The 20,356-nt window shown below is 36.8% G+C and overlaps 1 protein-coding gene and 1 pseudogene across 1 annotated transcript; both read left to right on the forward strand.

The window, feature by feature from the left end:
* Positions 1 to 1,328, forward strand: part of LOC143617461 (putative mitochondrial protein AtMg01280) — a 2,330-nt pseudogene extending 1,002 nt beyond the window's left edge.
* Positions 1,329 to 11,271: 9,943 nt separating this feature from the next.
* LOC143617460 (long-chain-alcohol oxidase FAO4A-like) lies at positions 11,272 to 19,786 on the forward strand. Its single transcript, XM_077090011.1, has 4 exons — positions 11,272 to 11,284; positions 11,358 to 11,482; positions 17,341 to 18,106; positions 18,674 to 19,786. The coding sequence occupies exons 1-4, from the start codon at positions 11,272 to 11,274 to the stop codon at positions 19,693 to 19,695; spliced, it is 1,926 nt and encodes a 641-aa protein (XP_076946126.1). The 3' UTR covers positions 19,696 to 19,786.
* Positions 19,787 to 20,356: the final 570 nt, after the last annotated feature.

Consider the following 20,356-nt stretch of genomic DNA (forward strand, 5'->3'; position numbering starts at 1 on the left):
TATGTTATTTCTCTTGGAATAGGAGGAATCTCCTTTTTCATTTCTATTATGTCAAAAGTGACAGGCTTCATAGCGGCGAAGGGCCTATCTAGCTGTTTGAAAAAAGGGGGGTGCTCCTCGGCTATGGCCTCATAGGCTGTGCTTTTAGAGTGCTCGTCACTACGGGGGTCGGAGCCAATATGATATCGTCGGGTGGGGAAATAATCCCTTCCAATTCAGGTTCCGGGGACCATCACACTCGAACTCCTGGACGGAAGATTCGTTCTCGATAGGAGTGTTGATGGAGCCATTTCCAAAACATCAACGGAGGGCGCCTCAACCGCTTCTGCTGATGCAGGGCCGCCCCACGAAGGAACTGTTGTCCGAAATGCGAGCTTGGAGTCGTCAATGCGAAATCGCATTGTACGACTCGAGTAGGACAATATCCCTTATCTACTAGATAAGGGCAAGGGGCCTACTGGTCGGACATAAAAAGGGAGCTAGATCATGCCCCCTCTCAGGGGGAGTATAACTGGTTAGTCTCTTTTGAAAACAGGGACCTCCTGCTCCGAGAAATCAAGCATGAGGATTTACGCCTTTTTCAAAGAGTCTTGGAGCAGAATCCTCCCTTGGCCGACCAAGCCCCGTACAGCCCGCAAGAAGTTTTTCAAGACTTCTTGGACGAGCATGGCGACCAACTGGACCGGCTCCAGTAGGACGTATACCGCCGAGACCAGTTGGAACTAGAGTTATTAGCTCTGGTGAGGCAAGGGCTCAAAAGGGATGGCCCCGCCTATATCAGAGAACACATTTTCTGAATGGAAAGCGTACTGACTCTGACTGCTATCTACGATGCGATCAGGGGGAATAGCGCAAGGGCTTAAGTCATCGATTCAAATCCTATCTTTTTTTCGGTATGCCGCTCCGCGAGCTAGGATAAAATGATCAGATGCCCCTTTCGTTTACAACAACCTTAACCGCACAAGCCTGGGCTGGGCCTACCTCCATCCCTAGAGGATCCGTATGAGGCGGAAGCTCCACGTACGGTTTTGAAGCTGAGTCTTTCCAGCATGGGGCCTAGGGAGCGATATGATGATTAGTTTAGGTAGGGCGGTCGGCCTACTACGGGCACCTGTAGGGACTAGCGTGTGAGACCGCGATCCACAAACTGACGCATGGGACTCACCCTTTACTTGGGAAGAGAGAGGGGAAACATAGCATGTCAAAAGAGCGAGGTGAGGTTTGGAACTCTACTGCGAGAGGGACGCCTCGCTAGCCGGGCTTTTAGAGATGAGGCCTTTTGGCGAAGCCAAGTCAATTTCGGGCCACCAAACCCTGCAACTGATGAAAAGGCCATATGATATGGAGTAAAGGGAAGCGTGTACGTTGTCACACTCCCTGCCTTTCAAAGGTGCCTAGAGGACGGGCCAGATGCAGCAGAGCGACGACCCGGGAGCGGATTCCCCACCGGCGGGATGGGAGGCAGGAGACGGCCATCTCAAGGCACGTCACGACCTATAGGCAACACAGGCGAGACCCGGGATTGGGAGTCAGAGGATCCATAGTATCTGTAGCCTCCCGGACTTCATCTTCATCATTTTTTAAAGCGCTGGGGAGGGATCTTTTTTCTGCAACGGAAAAAAAACGGAGCAAATTTGACTCGGCGCAACCTAAAGAGACATCCAATACCAATTATTTGTGCTTAGAATGCGTTTCTAGATCTCTACTCTAGAAAGCTACACAGGCAACAGCGAGCGCGGGTTAACCCGGGGCTTACCATTCAACCTATAAACACGTGCAATCCCATCTCCAACTGAGACCACTCGACCAATCTCATCCACTTGAAAATTCGTGTAAAAGTTGCTAATTCTACTTTCTAATAGAGTTGTTAGTTCAGCAGCTCTCGGAGAGAATTCCATGATTCTATTTATTTTGGATATAAGGGGGAATACCGCTTTCAATTTCAAAGAGCTCTATTTTCGCTATTCTTATATATCAGATTCGAGCTTGTAATGTTCTGATGAATTACATTTGGCAGGTCCACCACCCGAAGGTATTGTTAACCTTACTCTTTCTTCAGGCAAGAGGAATACTAAGAAGAAGAACGTCGAAAGAGTCTTATTGTTGATCCTGCCCAGGGCGAGGCAGCGAAGACTTACACTAAGCCTGCTGCTTATGAAATCTCACTCAATCTTGACCTTCTTTCTCCCATTCGAAAGAAGGCTAAGCTTAGCAGGAATCTCATGGATAAGTATACATCTTCTACAGGTATTTCCTATGCTCTTAGTTGTTCTCTTTGTCTTTTATAGTCACTTTAAACTTGTTTTTCGGAAGGTTCTTTGAAGAAAACCCTTGGTGAGTCCTCCAGCTGACCCCTCTCAAGGAAAAATCTCCGTTACATTCTTCTCCACCTATGACTTTTGAGGAAGGCCAAACAGCCGGGCTTCCTCCTCGGTCACCTTCTCCTATGAAGGATGCGGAAGCTGAAGAAGAATATGTGGAGGATGTTCAAGAACCAAATGACGTTGTTAGTGGCCATCCACCTACACTACCACACTCAAAATTTCAATATCTTTCCCCCATCGTTCAACAAGTTGATATTCCTGTGGGTGGTGGTGGAGGAAGTGGAGGTGGTGGTGGTCCTTATAGTGGTGGAAGTGGTGGACATGGTGATGGTGGTGGTGGTGAAGTGGGGGAGGGGAGTCCTTTCTTTGATCCTCACCCCCATGATGACAGTGGGTTTTATGTTCCGTTTTGGAGTGTTACTCAACAATCTCGATTTTAAGACCTTGGTGTTTGCCAAGATTTTCTCAATCATTGCTTTTCCCACACGGAAGTTGAGTATCAGCGTGGCCGTGCTCGGTGTAATATTTATGATAACATATCCGCGAACTCATCATTCACTTTCTGCGACTCACGAAATAGTCCACGAGTGGATAGCCTTGAAAGATGATTGGGCTGCGTTGAATGTAGATCCAAAGAGGTTGCTGAAGGAGGCTGTAGGGAGGCTCGCACTGCTGAGTAGAATCTAGCCACTGCTCGCCAAGATTTGGCGTCTGCCCAGGTGACGCATAGTGAAGCTCTTAAATGCTGGAGGATTCCTGTTAGCACGAGAATGCCAAGGTGATGGGTGTAGGACCGGTAACGATCCGAGCAGGTTCGGGACGGAAGGTTTCAACCACAGATCAAAGATAAAAACAAACACTTTATTGATAAACGCGAACGGTTACATGCTTGTTTAAACAGAGAAATCACGATCTATGGCAGGGGGAGGTCGAGCATGGCCTCCCCCCTCATCCGGACAGCACCTGGGCTCCGGGCACGCAAAAACCTCGAAAACCTTTTTCTGTTCACGACTGAAAGCTGGTATTTATACCCGCTGCCATTCGGTCAGGACTCATTCGATCGAATGAGTCCTATTCGATCGAATGGCAGACTCATTCGATCGAATGAGTCCTATTCGATCGAATGGCAGACTCATTCGATCGAATCAGAAACTGGTTCGATCGAATGAGTATCCATTTGAAAATGCTCTTTCAAATGGATCACTTTCAGCGTGAACCACTACCTAGGTGTACAGCATACAACATAAACATTCTAAACTATTCGCCAAGCGACGGCCACAAAATGTGCACCAACAAATTCCCCCTTGGACGTTGCTTGCGAATTGCTGTAGACACCTCTTGCAATCTTCAGTCAAATCTTCTGCTTTATCTTGATAATCACGTTGAAGAATACCATCATTGCAGCAAGATTCCCCCTTAGACTGAACTCTCGGTTAATGATGCAAAGTGTTCTCCATTGCTGACATCTTCAGACTAAATAATCTGTTTAAAACAACCAACTGTAGAAATTCCCCCTCAGACGTTGACGTGTATCCCAATATATAGACATGACAATACATGCACGCTTCCGCTGCGCGACTTACTATCGGCGAATCTTCACCCACACGGTTACTTCACCAACATGTATTGGACAAATGACAGAGGCTTCCAATCCACAGCTACTCCCCCTAAACAGATTAGTTTGTATGCAGATTCATCATCGGAGACAAAGACACATCATTAACTTCGTGATTGCGAATCACCAATTTTCAACAGAATTCCCTCCACAAAGCGGAATTCTCACATGCGGAAAATAAATATTTAACATGATTGGCCCATAAATAGTCAGATGCTCCTGACTACCCCACAATAACTCAAACTCAGATTCTCTCCACAAAGCAGAATCTTCAGAATGCGGACAATAAATTAAACTTGGTTGGCCCATAAATAGTCAGATGCTCCTGACTACCCCACAATAACATCATACCTCATCAGTAATCACTTTTCTCTGTTCTTCTGTGTTCTTATAACAATCACCACTGTAGAAGCTCAATGAACAAGGGGTTATCCATTAAACTTGTAGACGATAATTCCTTCAGGTAATTGTGCTTTGTTCATCTTCAAATTTGCCGCTTTAACCGTTAAACATTTAAACGCTCTGACTTTGCCGGCAAATATCAGTGAAAATTTCACTGTCACCAAACTTTTTCTGGAATGTGATCAACATGTATAGGATGTCCAGAAAAATCTTCATCACTGACCCGACAATTAACCGAAAATTTCCCGGAAATTTTGTCGAAAAAAATTTTATTTTCGCCAAACTTTTTCAGAAGACTTCCCGACTGATAAAAATGGCTTGGGCAAATTTTCGTGTAAGCAGGCGTTCCAGACTGCTTACTGATAAACGACGGCCACAAAATGTGAACGGACTTTGCCGACAATTAACCGACTTTGCCGACAATTAACCGAAGATCCGAGCAGGTTCGGGACGGAAGGTTTCAACCACAGATCAAAGATAAAAACAAACACTTTATTGATAAACGCGAACGGTTACATGCTTGTTTAAACAGAGAAATCACGATCTATGGCAGGGGGAGGTCGAGCATGGCCTCCCCCCTCATCCGGACAGCACCTGGGCTCCGGGCACGCAAAAACCTCGAAAACCTTTTTCTGTTCACGACTGAAAGCTGGTATTTATACCCGCTGCCATTCGGTCAGGACTCATTCGATCGAATGAGTCCTATTCGATCGAATGGCAGACTCATTCGATCGAATGAGTCCTATTCGATCGAATGGCAGACTCATTCGATCGAATCAGAAACTGGTTCGATCGAATGAGTATCCATTTGAAAATGCTCTTTCAAATGGATCACTTTCAGCGTGAACCACTACCTAGGTGTACAGCATACAACATAAACATTCTAAACTATTCGCCAAGCGACGGCCACAAAATGTGCACCAACAATGGGTGCCCGAGAGAAGATTTAGAAGGCGGGGGCTGAGTTGGAAGTTTCTAATGCCGCTTTTGCTGCTTTGAAAGAGCAAGTAGCGGCTCATGATGGTGTGTTGAAGGAGAAAGATTCCTTCATTTCAGACCTCATCTAGTCTTTGACTGGCCGGGATGAGGTTATTCAAGGATAGGATGGAGAGCTTGCCCATCAGTGGGCTGAACTTGAGGTGCTTAGGGAGGGAGCGGCGGCTAAGGACGCTCATATTGTGAAGCTTGTCGGTGAAAATGCCGTTCTTCAAGTTGTCAGAGATGGTCAAGCGGATCAGCTTCGTATGAGCGACCTCCCTGTTCAGACCCTTTAGGCGAATCAGAAGTGGCTCATGACTTACTTTCCCGACGAGGTATGACTTCTACATATGGATATATTTTAAAGTGTACTTATTAAGTTTTTGTCTGTTATCCAGATTGTTGAGCGGGTCAAGGATGGTCCTGAGCTGACTGACTGCGTCATGGAGCTTTTGACCGCCGCATGTGAATCTGGACGCAAAGTTGACTTTGACAAGGCTCATCAACTCACCGTTGTTGATTGCCCTTTGACAGACTTCCCTCTACATGATATCAACTGTGATCAAATTTATAATGATCTGCAAGTGAAGTATGACAGCTTGTTATTTGGTGTGGTCAAGACTGTTGCCAAGCTAGCAGAGAGACTTGATGGGTTTCACCGATTGACGACTGCTTTTATTGCGCTCCTCGAGTCTTCAGGTGTCTGTCATGATTAATACCCAAACCTCCCCTTTGGAGGTTCAGTTTAGTATTTTCCGATGGTATTACTAAATGGTTGTGAGTTCTGACTACCGTGACCTGCAAAACCAAACACCGTGAGCTCGTTACAAGAAGGGCAGTAGGGGGTTTTCTCGTGACCACCCTCCCACGTGAGAATCAGTATGGTAAGTAGTGAATATATTATCGGAAAGTGAGAGAGTGGATCTTTTTATCGTTAGTCCTCACGTGGTATTTATAGCCGAAGGAAAGGAGAAGGATTAGGTCAACTGTCCCACTCAATATAACATTATATTCTCATGGTTGTGCATGATACTGGCTCCTGAATGATTGGACAGTCTAGCGTATAGGATTCTTTCTCCCGGGCGGGTACCGCGTTGGCCTATCCTTATTGGCCCATCGTGCGTTTGTACCCAGTGTCAGGATTGTTAATCAGTGGTTCCTTGCCACGTGTTTTTTTTGCCTTATCACGATGAGTCTTCCGTTGTGCTTATTATCTTATATCTTTGACAAGTCTTTCCTCCACGGAAGATACGTGTCTTACCGCTGAGAGTATCCTCTTCGCTGGGAAATTCCTCCGTGTCGCGGAGAACCTTTTATTTACATGGTATGTCTGGTACCTTAGCTCCACATATATGAACGACTTTGTTGACAAATTCTGTGGTTTATACTTCAAGTGTTGCAGGCTGATTTTGTACATAGATTAACGTTAATATCTAAGGCTAAATGCTTAAATATCATGTCTAATCGTTACGGTTGTGTATATCTTTAAACATCTACATCCTGTAACTGTTTATATAAGATATAGAATTGTAGGACAGGTATTTATATGTCATTTATTATCCACCAATTTTTAACACACGTTCGTGATCCCACACGTTTGTAAGTGTATTTTGACTATTATATCATTAGTCGTAACTAATTTCAATTTCATTTAAATAAATAAACTATGTGTTTCAAATAAAATGAAAACAACTCTGGAAACCCTCTTCAATTCTTTCTATAAATTGCAAACTTTTGTTTCAAACTTCCACACACCTACCTCCCTCCTCCCTGTCTTCACCCGCACACAACTTTATATATCTATCTATCTATCGCCAACGACCCAAGTGACAATATGTACACTATGGATGGAAGTCCAATGGTCGATAAGAATCTTTTGGTAAACCGGGGTGATTTAGAAAATGACGAATATATGGTGTTGGGGATTGACACGCAAGTGACTTTGATGGAAAAGGAGGAGAGAGATAACAACGACAATATAAACTACAGTCGTTTTCTCTCTTCTCGAGAAATGGAGTCAATGGTTGCGTTATGCGACACATTCTTTCCATCAATCCGTGTTCACAAAGATCGTGCTGTCAATGATTCACTTGCTGAATTTTATCACACTTCTGCTTCGATGAATGGAACGCCCGATCAAGTAAATAGTATATTACTAAACAATATTATTTAACAAAAATATAATGTTTTTTAATTTAACATGTGTAGGTTGCTTCGACCATGTTGTTTAAAACGGAGCACCCAAAACAAATCTCCCTTAGGTTATGCTTGTGGTTGCTATCAACATGTATCGGAACATTGATTCTATGTGGGAAACATTGCTTGTCAAATGAGTTTCCATATGTACATAAGTTCTCCAGAGTTTCAGCTAAGAAGAGAGAGGAGATACTACTTGCATGGTCTCTCAGCTACATTTTTCTGTTGAGAAGTCTATTCCGGTCACTAAAAACAGTGGTTCCATTGGCTTATTTCACTCAGGCAAGTTTGAGTTGCATTTTCAAAACTCAATACAAATCAAAGAAAAAAATAAAAAACTAATAAGTTACTAAAGTAACCAATAGAAAACACACTTTTTTCTATTGAAAAAAACCCAGTATTTGAAATTGAACCTATTATCTTTGGTTCCATTGACTAGCTAGCAATCTTTCCATTACACATAGGGTCACTTTTGTAGTTTTAGAATAAAATTATTATTATATATATATAGGGTAAAGATCCTAAGAGAATCATTTGAAAATTGAGAATTTTGAAAACTAATTTGAGTCACAAACAAAACCTATAAAAAATATTTAAAAAGATATAAAACAAAAAAAAACATACATTTTAAAAAAGTAAAAAAAACCAAAATTCTCATATTTTATTCGGTTTCATAAAAAAAATTTCATATTTTACACATGTGTATAATTTCATTCAATCTATAATTACGTAATATACACATATTTACCTTATCATTTACCTTAAATTGTACATATATGTATAAAAAACATGTATGTACATATTATACATATGTGTATAATTTAGCTAAACCGAGACAATTTTTTTTATTATGAAACCGGGATGATAAATAAGATTTTTGATTTTTTTACGTTTTTCATTTTTGCGTTTTTTTATGTTTTATGATTTTTCTAAATTTAAAATGGTTCTCAATTTCAAAATAGTTCTCACATGATCCTGATCCTGATCATATATATATATATATATATATATATATATATATATATATATATATATATCTATATAATTGTCTACCATGAAATCCTATGTGTCGCTCTTAGATTGTTCCCCCTCATTCTCTAGAGCCACCAGATTGCTTGATTTCTAAATAGAGACTTCTCATGCATTTGACCCGAATTCACTCGTATGGGTCTTACCACACCCGGATAGTATTTAAATGGGTTATAACATCTCATATGTTTATGAAACTCTTTCATAATCAAACAATAATTTTTGCGAGTCATGTGTCTCACCAAACTCGGATAACTCCTAAACGGGTTATAACATCTCATTTATTTGTGAAATAACTCCTTAATCATCAAAGAATAATTTACACGGGTTATGGATCTTACCAAACCCTAATAGCCCTCAAATAGGTTATAAGATCTCATTTATTGGTAAACACTATCATTAAACCCTAATTTAATTTATTTCATTTACATGTTCTCTATTACTGGTCTATCATCTTCATCGTCGGTTAACTTCCAATACTACTCACCATTGTCAACTACATTAACATCCCCTTTTTCATTAGACAAATATTTGTGTTTATGTTTGTTCACTTAAAAAAAATCAACATGCTCGTGTCTGTTTATGTTTTTTCTTTAAAAATCTAAAAAACCTACACATCTCAATTGAAAAAACTCAAATCTAAAAAATATAATAACAAACTAATATATATGTATTAAATTAAAAATAAACTACATTAAAAAATAAATTAAATAATCATAAAATAACAAAACGATTAAAATAAAACTTGAATAAACCCGAGTAACACGGTAGGATCAAACTAGTATATATATATATATATATATATCTTTTTTTTTAATAATTATGGTTTTCTTGAGACTAAGGCTTAGTCGTCGCTCATCTCGTCTCTTTATGAGCCGACCCTGCCTATATGTGGCGTTGTTTAGACATATATTATACAACCCTCTCATAAAAACAATATGATGTAATTTTTATCAGATTGAAACAAAAAAGACATAAAAAGATCATTTAGCAGGTGATCTTAAAATCATGAATGAAATTTTGAATATAATGTTTGAGTTAATTTACATAATTGAATCCGCTAATATAATATTACAGATTGAAGTTAAATAAAGAGTATATTGCAAGTACATAATTTCTGGCTTGCACAATCCTTCTAAAAATTCTTTCTCTCAGGTGGCAGTATTTCAAACAATCAATTAACGATTTATAGATCAAAGATTATTGTTTATAGCTAGGTAGTGAACGGTCACACTCACACACTGTATAACTGAAATGGCACGGTGCTTATGCAATATTTTGTTGGTTTAGCGACTTAAACAACTAACGTTAATAGAAAGTTTCTACTATATAGGGATTTCTTAGTATGAACTTAGTTACTACTGATTAAAGGGCTTCTATCAGTGGGTAGTTAGTACTGGTGATTGGCTTATGTAAGTACTTACAAGTAACATCTACTCATAGTGTAGTTCGTACTAATCATTCAATTAGTGATAATCACTCAATTACTGGCTACCTTTGATCACATATTTACCATTCATTGGCCAGTTACCATAGTTATTGTTGTTTGATTATTTACTGCTCATCAAGTAGACAAGAAGCCTAGGCAATAGCGTGATGGTCAAGGCTAAGGATCTTTAAGGTCTTTATGTTCAAAATTTGATTTAAGAGGGTTCTTATAGTAATAGTTTTCTTCTTAATCTATACTATATATAAAGTATGAGTGATGGGCAAAGTTAAGATCATCATTTTAAGAGGGGAATATCTCATAGAATAAGAGTTTTACAACTTATAAAACATGTAGTACAACTTTAATTAGGGTATTATAGTTTTTGCAAACATAAGATACCATTAAACAATTTAGTTTCAAAAGATACTTACAATAATAGTCATTGAGCTTTAATCAATTTGTGTAAACTTATTGTGATGTTACAAATTTACCCCTTCTTCTAAACCAACTATCCCCACGTTTTTTAACGGCCTTAACTTTTTCACACAGTAATATTTTTTATAAAAAAAATATACCATAAAAACGAGCATTTTATTCTCTTTAATTTGAGTATGGTATTATTGTACTTTATTATTTTAAAATGTTAACATATTAAATGACCAACAATAGATCGGGTCATGTGAGCTCGGATCATGTTTCGGACCGGATTAGTGTCTGAACGAGTCGATACAAAAAAAAAAGTTAATTTTGTTCAGGTCGGGTCGGTACAGATTTCAGGTTGAAAGCGGTCAACTCATAACCAATTCGGGTTTTAACAATGTCATGTCGGAACGAGATTCAGCTTTAAATATGTTGGTTTAAGAAATGATTTAATTGAATTTTTTGTATATTTCGATTTTGCTTCTTGATTTTCGGCGCTGGTTACGTGCATTCAGGCATTAGTTACGCGGATGGCATTGTTTACAAATGCACGACCGATCAATGCGTGTATTGTGCCACATAACGAGCGTAAGGCAACCGGTTACGCACTTGATTGTGTTTGTGCACACACCCCGTTGTATCGCGCGGGCACCCGTCTAGTATTTTAAGACGAGTTAGACTTGAATCATCAAAATAAATATAAAAGTTTGACATCTATTCGACTTATATCTAATAAGAAAACCTAATATGAAAATATGTTAATATTTCTGAGCATATACTTTTATAGTGTCTATTTTCACAACTCTTAATGAGAGAATGGCCTAGTGGCAGTCTCAATTAATGACATATTTTATGCATGCGCCACGTGATACAGAGTTATGGCGTGCCTAGGTATCTTACAAGAACATAAATACGCTATCATACTTTATAAATTTTAAAAGTTCTGATGTTTCATTCTGGTCAGACTTTATTGTTATAATCGGGTTCATGCTGGCTTCAGAGTTTGTTTTAGACGTTTTCTCCAGAAAATCATACCTCCGACGGTCACTTGACAGTCGTTGTGCCACCACAAGAGCAGAACTCTCTAACGTAACACACATTGGGACGAAAACTCGGGTGGGCTCTGGGTTCAAACTGATAACCTTTACACAAGGCCTAATTCAAATATTTAATTATCAATATCCATCCAAAAATGACACAAATGAAATTAAACTTGAGTCTCTGCTGGAAAACTCAATCCTCCTATCACTAGACCACCTATGTGATTACTATATTTTTCTAATTTAACAAAATTTCCTTTCAAACTGTAATATTTGATTAGTTTTTAGGAACTAATGATCCACAACTTAAGCAATTAACGTGAGGCCTTTATGTCAATTAAAAAAATAGAGGGCACCGAATTCAATTTCCACACATGAAAAAAAAAAGGTTTTGAGTTAGACCTAAGGCCATGTGTAGTGGGCGAGAAATAGGCGAAAAGTGGAGGATTTGGGACACGAACACCGCCCCCCTAGACAAATTGTGGGGCGAATTGTGGGGGGGCGACATTAACTTGTCCGGCGAATTGTTTTCTTGGTGGGGCCAGCATGTATGGATTGTGTGCGCATATATATATATATATATATATATATATATATATATTATTATTATATTGCTAGTTGTAGCCCTTACACTATTACACCCCAAAAACAAATTTTTACCCCTTGTTGACTGGGCGCACACGGCGCAATTCGCCCCTAAATGTAACCCCTCCACTACGCATATCCTGAGTGTTTTATCTTGTATAATGATTTCCTTATGACTGATGAATATAATTGAATGAATCAGTGACACATTAATGATTTTAAATAGGCGTTAGGAAAAAGGTTTTTAAGACATGTTTGAAATATTTTAACAAGATGCTACTTGGATCAGAAAAACAGAGTCAATGCGTTCAACAAAAAAGAAAAATTTATGCGGAGACATATACTAAAAATCTAATTTTTTATTCGTTATGCACCATTAAAAAATCTAATTTTTTTCTCATTTTATAACTATACTAAAAATCACTAATTTATTTTCTTTCTTTACAATTAAATAATTTTTTTGTATATCATTATCTTTACCCTTTTATTTCTCCTTTATTTACAATAACTTTCAAAACAAATATTATGCAAAACTATTTTTTCAAATATACACAAATAATATTTTCTCTTTGTTTTACTCACCATCTACAAATGTATCCAAAATTAGGGGGAGAAATGTGAATGCTCGAATAAGCTAGGAAACATGTGGTGCGACACTCGAAACGTGTGGAATAAACATACTCTTTTTTTTTTAATGTTACTAGTTTGAGATCTATAAATTACACGGGTAATTGATGAAAAAATTTTAAGTTTTAACCATTTAGTGATATATAGTCAACAAAATGATTATATATTATTAATATTATTATAATTTGCACTAAAATTACATAACTAAGACTACACAAATATGTTACAAGTACGTAAAAACTTCCTTGTACAATACATTTGTGATTGTATTGGTCGGTATACATTGTTTATTAAATAATCAAAACCTTTAATCTATGTCTGCTTTTAACTCTTAATATAGTCACGTATAGTTATCCGTGTGACAAACAAGGTTCTTTCAAGTACATATCAACCTAAGATAAATGATAATGTATCCATGAAACTAACAAAAAAAATATACGTGCAAATAAAATATCAAGGCTTTTAATCAATTAATATGATGTCATTTGAGATCATCTACTCATGTTTATCCACAAAAAATATGATTATCACAAAAACTAGATTGCCTGAACTACGATGATATAATCATCCTTTGAACCTTTAGAATATGAAATTGATTGATCATGATAAATTGTTGTTATTAATATTTCGTGTGATACAAATTTTTAATTGATTTTATGTTTTACAATTTACAATTGTATAATCAAGCAACATATAAAACTGAAAATTAAAACATAACAAATGATTTGTTTCTTTCCATATGAATGTAATTGCTAAGAAAACGACAAAGACAAATTAACCTTAAAATTGTATTTTAAAATAACAGTTATTATTCAGAGTTAGTAGAATATTTGAAGATTTAAAGTTGCATAAAGTGAATGTATAAAACGATTCTTATTATAATAGTTGAAAGTATTGGATAATGAATGATTAAATTTTGAATACCAATCCCGTGTTATTAGTGTTTATTATGGGAAATTATTGGAAGATCTAATTAATATATATATATATGTATAGAAAATGGTTCAAATAAAAAGAAAGAGTTTCCTAGGAATGGTAAGGACCAATTAATTTTTGACATGTGGCATTACAACATATGATGAAAGAACAAATCTAGGAAACTATGTCGGTTATAATTGTAAAAGAGTAATTCTAGGAAACTATGATGGTTTTTTATAATTTTAAATCTCAACCATTGATTAACATGATCCAATGGATATGATTTATTCATAGTCTTCCTAGGAAACTATTTGTTTTTAGGATAACCCTCTCCTATATATATATATATATATATATATATATATATATATATATATATAATTAACAACTTATAGAGAAAAAAAAAACAAAGATTTCAGATTTTACGGAAGTATGGTATATGACTTTTAACCGAGTTAACTTTTTTTTAAAATTAATATAAAAATAGAATATTCTTGAAATGTAATGAGAAGCATGATTAAGTTATAAATAATACAAAAATAAAAATAATAAATATTTCTATTAACTTACAATATAATTAAAGTGTGAATCTTGATGAATTTTTATAACATATTTTAATAATAAATTTTATAAATGTATTTGTTTTTTATTTTCTATATAGCTTTATTATTTTGAATATAAATCAGAATAAACACTTTAATTATGTACCAACGAACATGTAACACTAACATAACCTCAATTCATGGCAGTTGTATAAAAATAAAATTACGAACTTAATATTATATTGAAATATTGATATTTACTAATGAAGACCACATTTTAGGTTTCAATATACTAAATGATTTTTGAAAAGTAACAACAGTGGGATGAGAATGAAACAAATTTTTTTTTTGTTTAAAATTTTGAATGCTTTTAATTAAGGAATTTGTCTCATAAGGTATATTAAATTAAATATTTTAAATGTATATAAAAATTATGAATCAAGTCATAAAATATATATTTCCAAAGCATTTTGGTCTGAGTTATGAAAAAAATATTAAAAACTTAATATTGATCTTATTACTAAAACCTTTTATGCTATACAAAGAAATATAAATAAATGATGGATAATTCATTTAGTAATCCTTATACATATGGATTATAATTATAACATTCAACTTCAATGATTTAATGCTAAACACGAAGATATATATATATATATATATGTGTGTGTGTGTGTGTGTGTGTGTGTGTGTGTGTTTGTGTATTATTCATTTTGCAATATTATTTATACAAAATGTTTGAAGAAAATTAAGAAAATACACATTTTCCTGAATTTAAATGCATATAAGAAAATTTTAAATCCAAATTTAAAACCAATCTTATATAAAAATTATGCGTTGCTGTTCAAATCCCAGTTTAAAATCAATTTGTAGCTTATTACCATACAAATCCATATATCTTCGAAAATTATGCACATTTATTTTTTTTTGAATTTGCAATTGCCTGTGATTTTAAAATTTATACTGACAGGCCTGCAACTTCAAGTTTGATATTTCCTTATATTTTTTATTTCACCATTAATGTTAATAAATGAATCGGTTTGGATTAACGTTAAATAAAAATAACCTTGAATTTAAATATTAAAATAGCTTAAAAGACAATAACCATATATTGAAAATGGTTGGAAAATGTGAGGAAAGCTATGAAATTGACAAGTGTCAATAATTTGTACTATTTTATTAGAGTAGATAGATTATTTTCTTAAGTCAAATAAAGTTACTCTCTATAAAAAATATACACAAATCGTATTTGAAAATTAACAGGGCTATAAACAAATCGAATTAAATGAAGTCTTATTCTTGTTTATTCGTTTAGCATCTTGTTCATGGAAGGTTTATAAATGCTAACCGAACAGCAAATGCGTTCTTCGTTAAGGAATTGAACTTGAACGCAAACAAGCATGTGTTGGTCGAACCCCAGCCGCCCAGCATTCGTTGGCGCCCCACCGCGGTGTTCCGCGCCTACGTTGCCCAAAAAAGCCCCTTAAGGGCGCCCCATAGCATATGATCTTAAAAGTACCATGAGCATTCATATAAATACATATCATCATCATCATCATCATCATCATCATCATCATCATCGTACTCAGTATATCCCACAACTAGCAAAGTTATGGTAGGGTCTGAGGAGGGTAAGATGTAGACAGCCTTACCTCTACCCTTTAGGAATAGAGAGACTGCTTCCGGTGAGACCCCCGGCTCGATAGTAGTTTTGCATCAAACCTTGGAAATAAAGCACATAACACTCAACCATCGGGACATCGTCGATTGGTGCATGAACCCTTGTCTTTCGGCCATCAACGTCACCCCATGATATCTGATTAACCTTCCGCCACTTTTAATGTTATTTTCACGAGATTAGTAAAATAAAGTCAAAATTAATGCAATTTCACTTTTCCCCACCCGAGTGTACACATATATACACTATAAGTGCGCACCACAAGGCGAAGCATTCATATAACATGTTTTTTTTATTTATTTGAGTGGGTATTTATATTATATAAAGTGGTTGTAAGTAAAAGAGTAAATGCTATTATTTGTAAGTAAATTTGGAAAACATTATTTATATTCTATAATTTTTAATATCTGTTGAAAGTTATTGTGAATGGATAAAAATAAAGATAAATGTATAAATGAAATTTTAATTTATTGAAAATAAGAGATACTCCGTAAAAGCTAATAATTGTTAGTGTTAATTACATGTATGAAAACTGAAAAGTGAGAAGCTACTCAAAAAACACTTTATACATAGATTTTTTTAAAACGGTATTAATTAGCTTGGTCTTTGGTGGCCAATTGGTCATGGTCTTTCACGGAAGACATGACACCAACATATTCTAATTATTCTTTTTTTCAGTTGAGTAGAAAATTCAAGTCAAATTAATATAGCAGTAATCAATGCATTTTCAGTATTCATCGTTGCGTCCGTTAATTCGTGGTCGCTCCTCTAGAGGTATAAAAATTAAAATTAATACATTAATAGAAAAAAGTATTGCTATAATAGACTAAAAATAAGGAACATAAATTGTATCGCTTGAATTCAATATCCGTTGAACAAGTTTATTTCTTGTTTGCATAGTGCCTCCATTTTGAATTTAGTTGATGCACATTTTGATTGCTTTTGCCCACCAAAAAAATTGTAATGTTTAAAAACTTTAGCCTAAAAACTAGTCATTGTTTGTTGATTTTGACATTCATGTTGTCATAAATAGCTAGGAACCCATGCTTTACACAAAGTTATCGCTTGCTTGGTTGTTAACGACACGTGATCTATCCATCCTTTGAATTTTCTATTGCATGCACCACCTTCATCCATATCATGGTTTTGTTCAACATCTGTTTTTTCAAGACCCTCATTACACTATTGTTGAGTTTTTGGCACAAAATGTTCGTCATCGTCATAAATCGGAAGGGAGTGATCCTCACCAAAGTTGGGCTTCTCGGTGCCAACAGGTCGAATGCCATGTGATCTTCTAATGGTATTGACGGGGTGGGGTGCTAGGAGGTCTTGGGAATACCGGATAGCCATATTATAGGGAATGAAAACGTTTGTAGGTGTTTTACAAACATTTGTTGCGGTTGATTTTTCCTCGACCTTGAATCTCCTCCTCTCGAGCTAGAACTACCTCTTTTCAAATTAGTACCAGCCTCGAGATTTCTTGCTTGCACCAACCTAGGATTTATTCGAATCCACCGAGAAATCTTTCTTAATTATGTTTCTATTTTATCTTTGCAGGTAAATGAGAAGAAAGAGAACCCTTGTTGGAGAGCCATAGACTATTGTGGACCTGACCCTAATTTCACTAAACAACTTCAACATTCTTTCAACACAGAATCATTTTTTGGGCCACTTTATAAAGGCATTGTCTACCTTAACCAGCCTAGTAAGTTCATCACAGAAGCATTACAAAGATCAAGATTATCAGTTTCGATTCCCCGTTATCCAACCACAGATCCCAAACTCCCATCAATGGTCATAAAATGTGATGCAGTAGTAGTTGGCTCAGGCTCAGGTGGCGGTGTTGTTGCGGGTGTTCTAGCTAAATCCGGCTATAGAGTTCTTGTACTCGAAAAAGGAAACTATCAAGCACGAAGTAATCTTTCTCTTCTTGAAGGGCCATCCATGGATGAAATGTACCTCGGAAAAGGATTGTTAGCTACGAGTCGCATGGAAGCGATGATACTAGCCGGTTCCACAGTTGGCGGTGGGTCGGCTATCAACTGGTCTGCTTCGCTTAAAACTCCGGTTCACGTGCGAAAAGAGTGGTCCGAATGCTATGAACTTGAGTTTTTTGATAGTAAGCTGTATGATCAAGCTTTGAATGTTGTGTGTGAGAGAATGTGTGTGCAATCTGAGGTGGAAGATGAAGGATTTAATAACATAGTTTTAAGAAAAGGGTGTGAGGAATTAGGTTATCCTGTTAACAACATTCCCAGAAACTCACCTCCGGATCACTACTGCGGGTGGTGCTGCCTTGGTTGCAAAGATGGAGGGAAAAAAGGTACATGTTTGGCTTTCTTTGTTTAACTTTAGTCGAAGAAACTAGCGAACACGAACAACTAATCAGACCGAGTTTTCTTGTTCGTGTTCATTCATTAAAAATATGAATTTATTTGTGTTCGCTCTTGCCAATCCCCCATTCGTTAATAATACAAACGAACCTAAAAAAAACACAAATTCATGAATATAACTGAACATAAATGAAGGAACATAGTAACCGAGTGAGAGTACTACTATTATAAACAAGATTAAGTTGTAATAAATGATATTTTTATTTCGTAACTTACAATAATTAAATTGTAAAGAGTATAAGATATTTAAATAAATATCTTATAATAAATAAATATATAAACAAACAAACTTAAACAATCATACAATAATCAGCAAAATTAACGTAAACAAATGAACATTCACAAACAATATTGAACGAACGAGGCACAAATATGTTTTTGTGAAAATAAATAAATAAAAAAACTTTGTTTATGTTCGTTCATGTATGAGACAAACGAACATATACGAATGTTCCAACGAACGTTTTACTAAATGATCGGTCCGTTTACATGTCTAGGTACATCGGAGACATGGCTAGTTGACCTAATCGAATCCGGAAACGGTACAATCTTACCCGGGTGTGAGGCCGTCAAGGTTATTCACCATCGCAAAAAAGGCAGAGATCAAAGCACGGCTAAAGGCGTCCTCTTCGAGTTCAAGCATCAAAACGGAACAAAACAAGTATGTTTCGCCGAGTCAAAAGTGACCATTGTAGCATGTGGTGCAATGTGTACCCCTCTACTCCTTAAAAAGAGCGGCTTAAAGAACCCGAATATTGGAAAGAACTTGCATATTCATCCGGTAGCGATGGCATGGGGTCATTTCCCGTCCGAAAGCTGGCCCGAACCCGAGAAAAAGAGCTACGAAGGAGGGATAATGACCGCTATGTCGACCGTGGTCGCAGACTTCATGGGTTCTGGATACGGCGCTGTTATCCAAACACCCGCGCTACACCCGGGTATGTTTTCGGGATTGATGCCGTGGATTTCGAGCTCCGATTTCAGGAAGAGAATGTCAAAGTACTCAAGAACAGCACACATATTTGCATTGGCAAGAGATAAGGGTTCGGGTGAAGTACACCCGAAAACATGTATTACTTACCAAATGGACGTTACCGACGAACATAATCTGCAAGCAGGGTTGGAGAGAATATTGAGAATACTTGCGGCTGCGGGAGCTGAAGAGATCGGGACACATAATAATAAAGGGAGGACACTGAATGTGAAGAATGTGAGTTATCACGAGTTTGAGAGTTTTGTGCGCGAGGAAAGCTCGAGAGCGCTGAGAGACTTGTCAACGCCGATATGTTCGGCACATCAAATGGGGACTTGTCGAATGGGTGTCGAAGCGAAGGGGTCTGTGGTTAACCCGATGGGGGAGACGTGGGAGGTGGAAGGGTTATATGTGGCGGACACGAGTGTTTTCCCCACCGCGTTGGGTGTGAATCCGATGGTTACGGTCCAGGCTATTGCTTATTGCACTGCTCACTCTGTTCTTGAGTCTCTTAGAAGAATGAAGGATACCTTTTATGACATATAGTTTGCAATGTTTGATTTGATTGTTGATCAAACATTGTATAACAGCATAAAATATAATAAGATATATAAATAAAACTTTGTAAGAGGTATATGACAGGTTTTCATCTTATTTTCATTAATTTTGAAACATTTCGTATATATATATATCGTAATAGATTTTAGCCCGCGTGTTACACAGGTTTATTTAAAGTTTATTTTTAATATTGTTATGTATATGTAATTTGTTATATTAACTAGATTTTCACTCGGCGAGTTGCGCCGGGGGAATTAGTAAAACTTTAACGTTGAAACATGGGTGTTGGTAAAACCCAAGCGTTGGTAAAGCCCGCGCATTACGTCGGTGAGTTAACGCGAATACTGTTAGTATCATTTACGTTCTTTACGGTATAGATACCATTGATAAAACCTTTGCGTTCAAAAAATATATATACGACATTTGTATGGTCGATAAACCCGGGCAGTGATAAAACTCAAGCATTTGGTCCCGGCATTGAGGCGGTAACCAGACACAAATTCTGTCGGTTTCGGCTACGTTTGTGTTGGTACCGTAACTAAAAAAGGAAAAAAATATAAAAATTGAGTGGAACAATGGGGTGGTGTCAGTCGGTAAACTCAAGCATTGGTAAAACCGAGCGTTGTCGGTCCCGAACGTTGAGTCTATG

Source organism: Bidens hawaiensis, unplaced genomic scaffold (genome assembly GCF_021521415.1).
Source record: "Bidens hawaiensis isolate Kalapana, Puna unplaced genomic scaffold, B.hawaiensis_p1.1 tig00054932_1, whole genome shotgun sequence".
NCBI classification, from domain to species: domain Eukaryota; kingdom Viridiplantae; phylum Streptophyta; class Magnoliopsida; order Asterales; family Asteraceae; genus Bidens; species Bidens hawaiensis.

Bases quoted from the DNA above. Each gene is read 5' to 3' on its own strand.
- LOC143617460 (XM_077090011.1), top strand. The intron at 11,483-17,340 runs GTAACACACATT...TTATCTTTGCAG, and splicing joins CAAGAGCAGAACTCTCTAAC to GTAAATGAGAAGAAAGAGAA. The intron at 18,107-18,673 runs GTACATGTTTGG...TTACATGTCTAG, and splicing joins CAAAGATGGAGGGAAAAAAG to GTACATCGGAGACATGGCTA.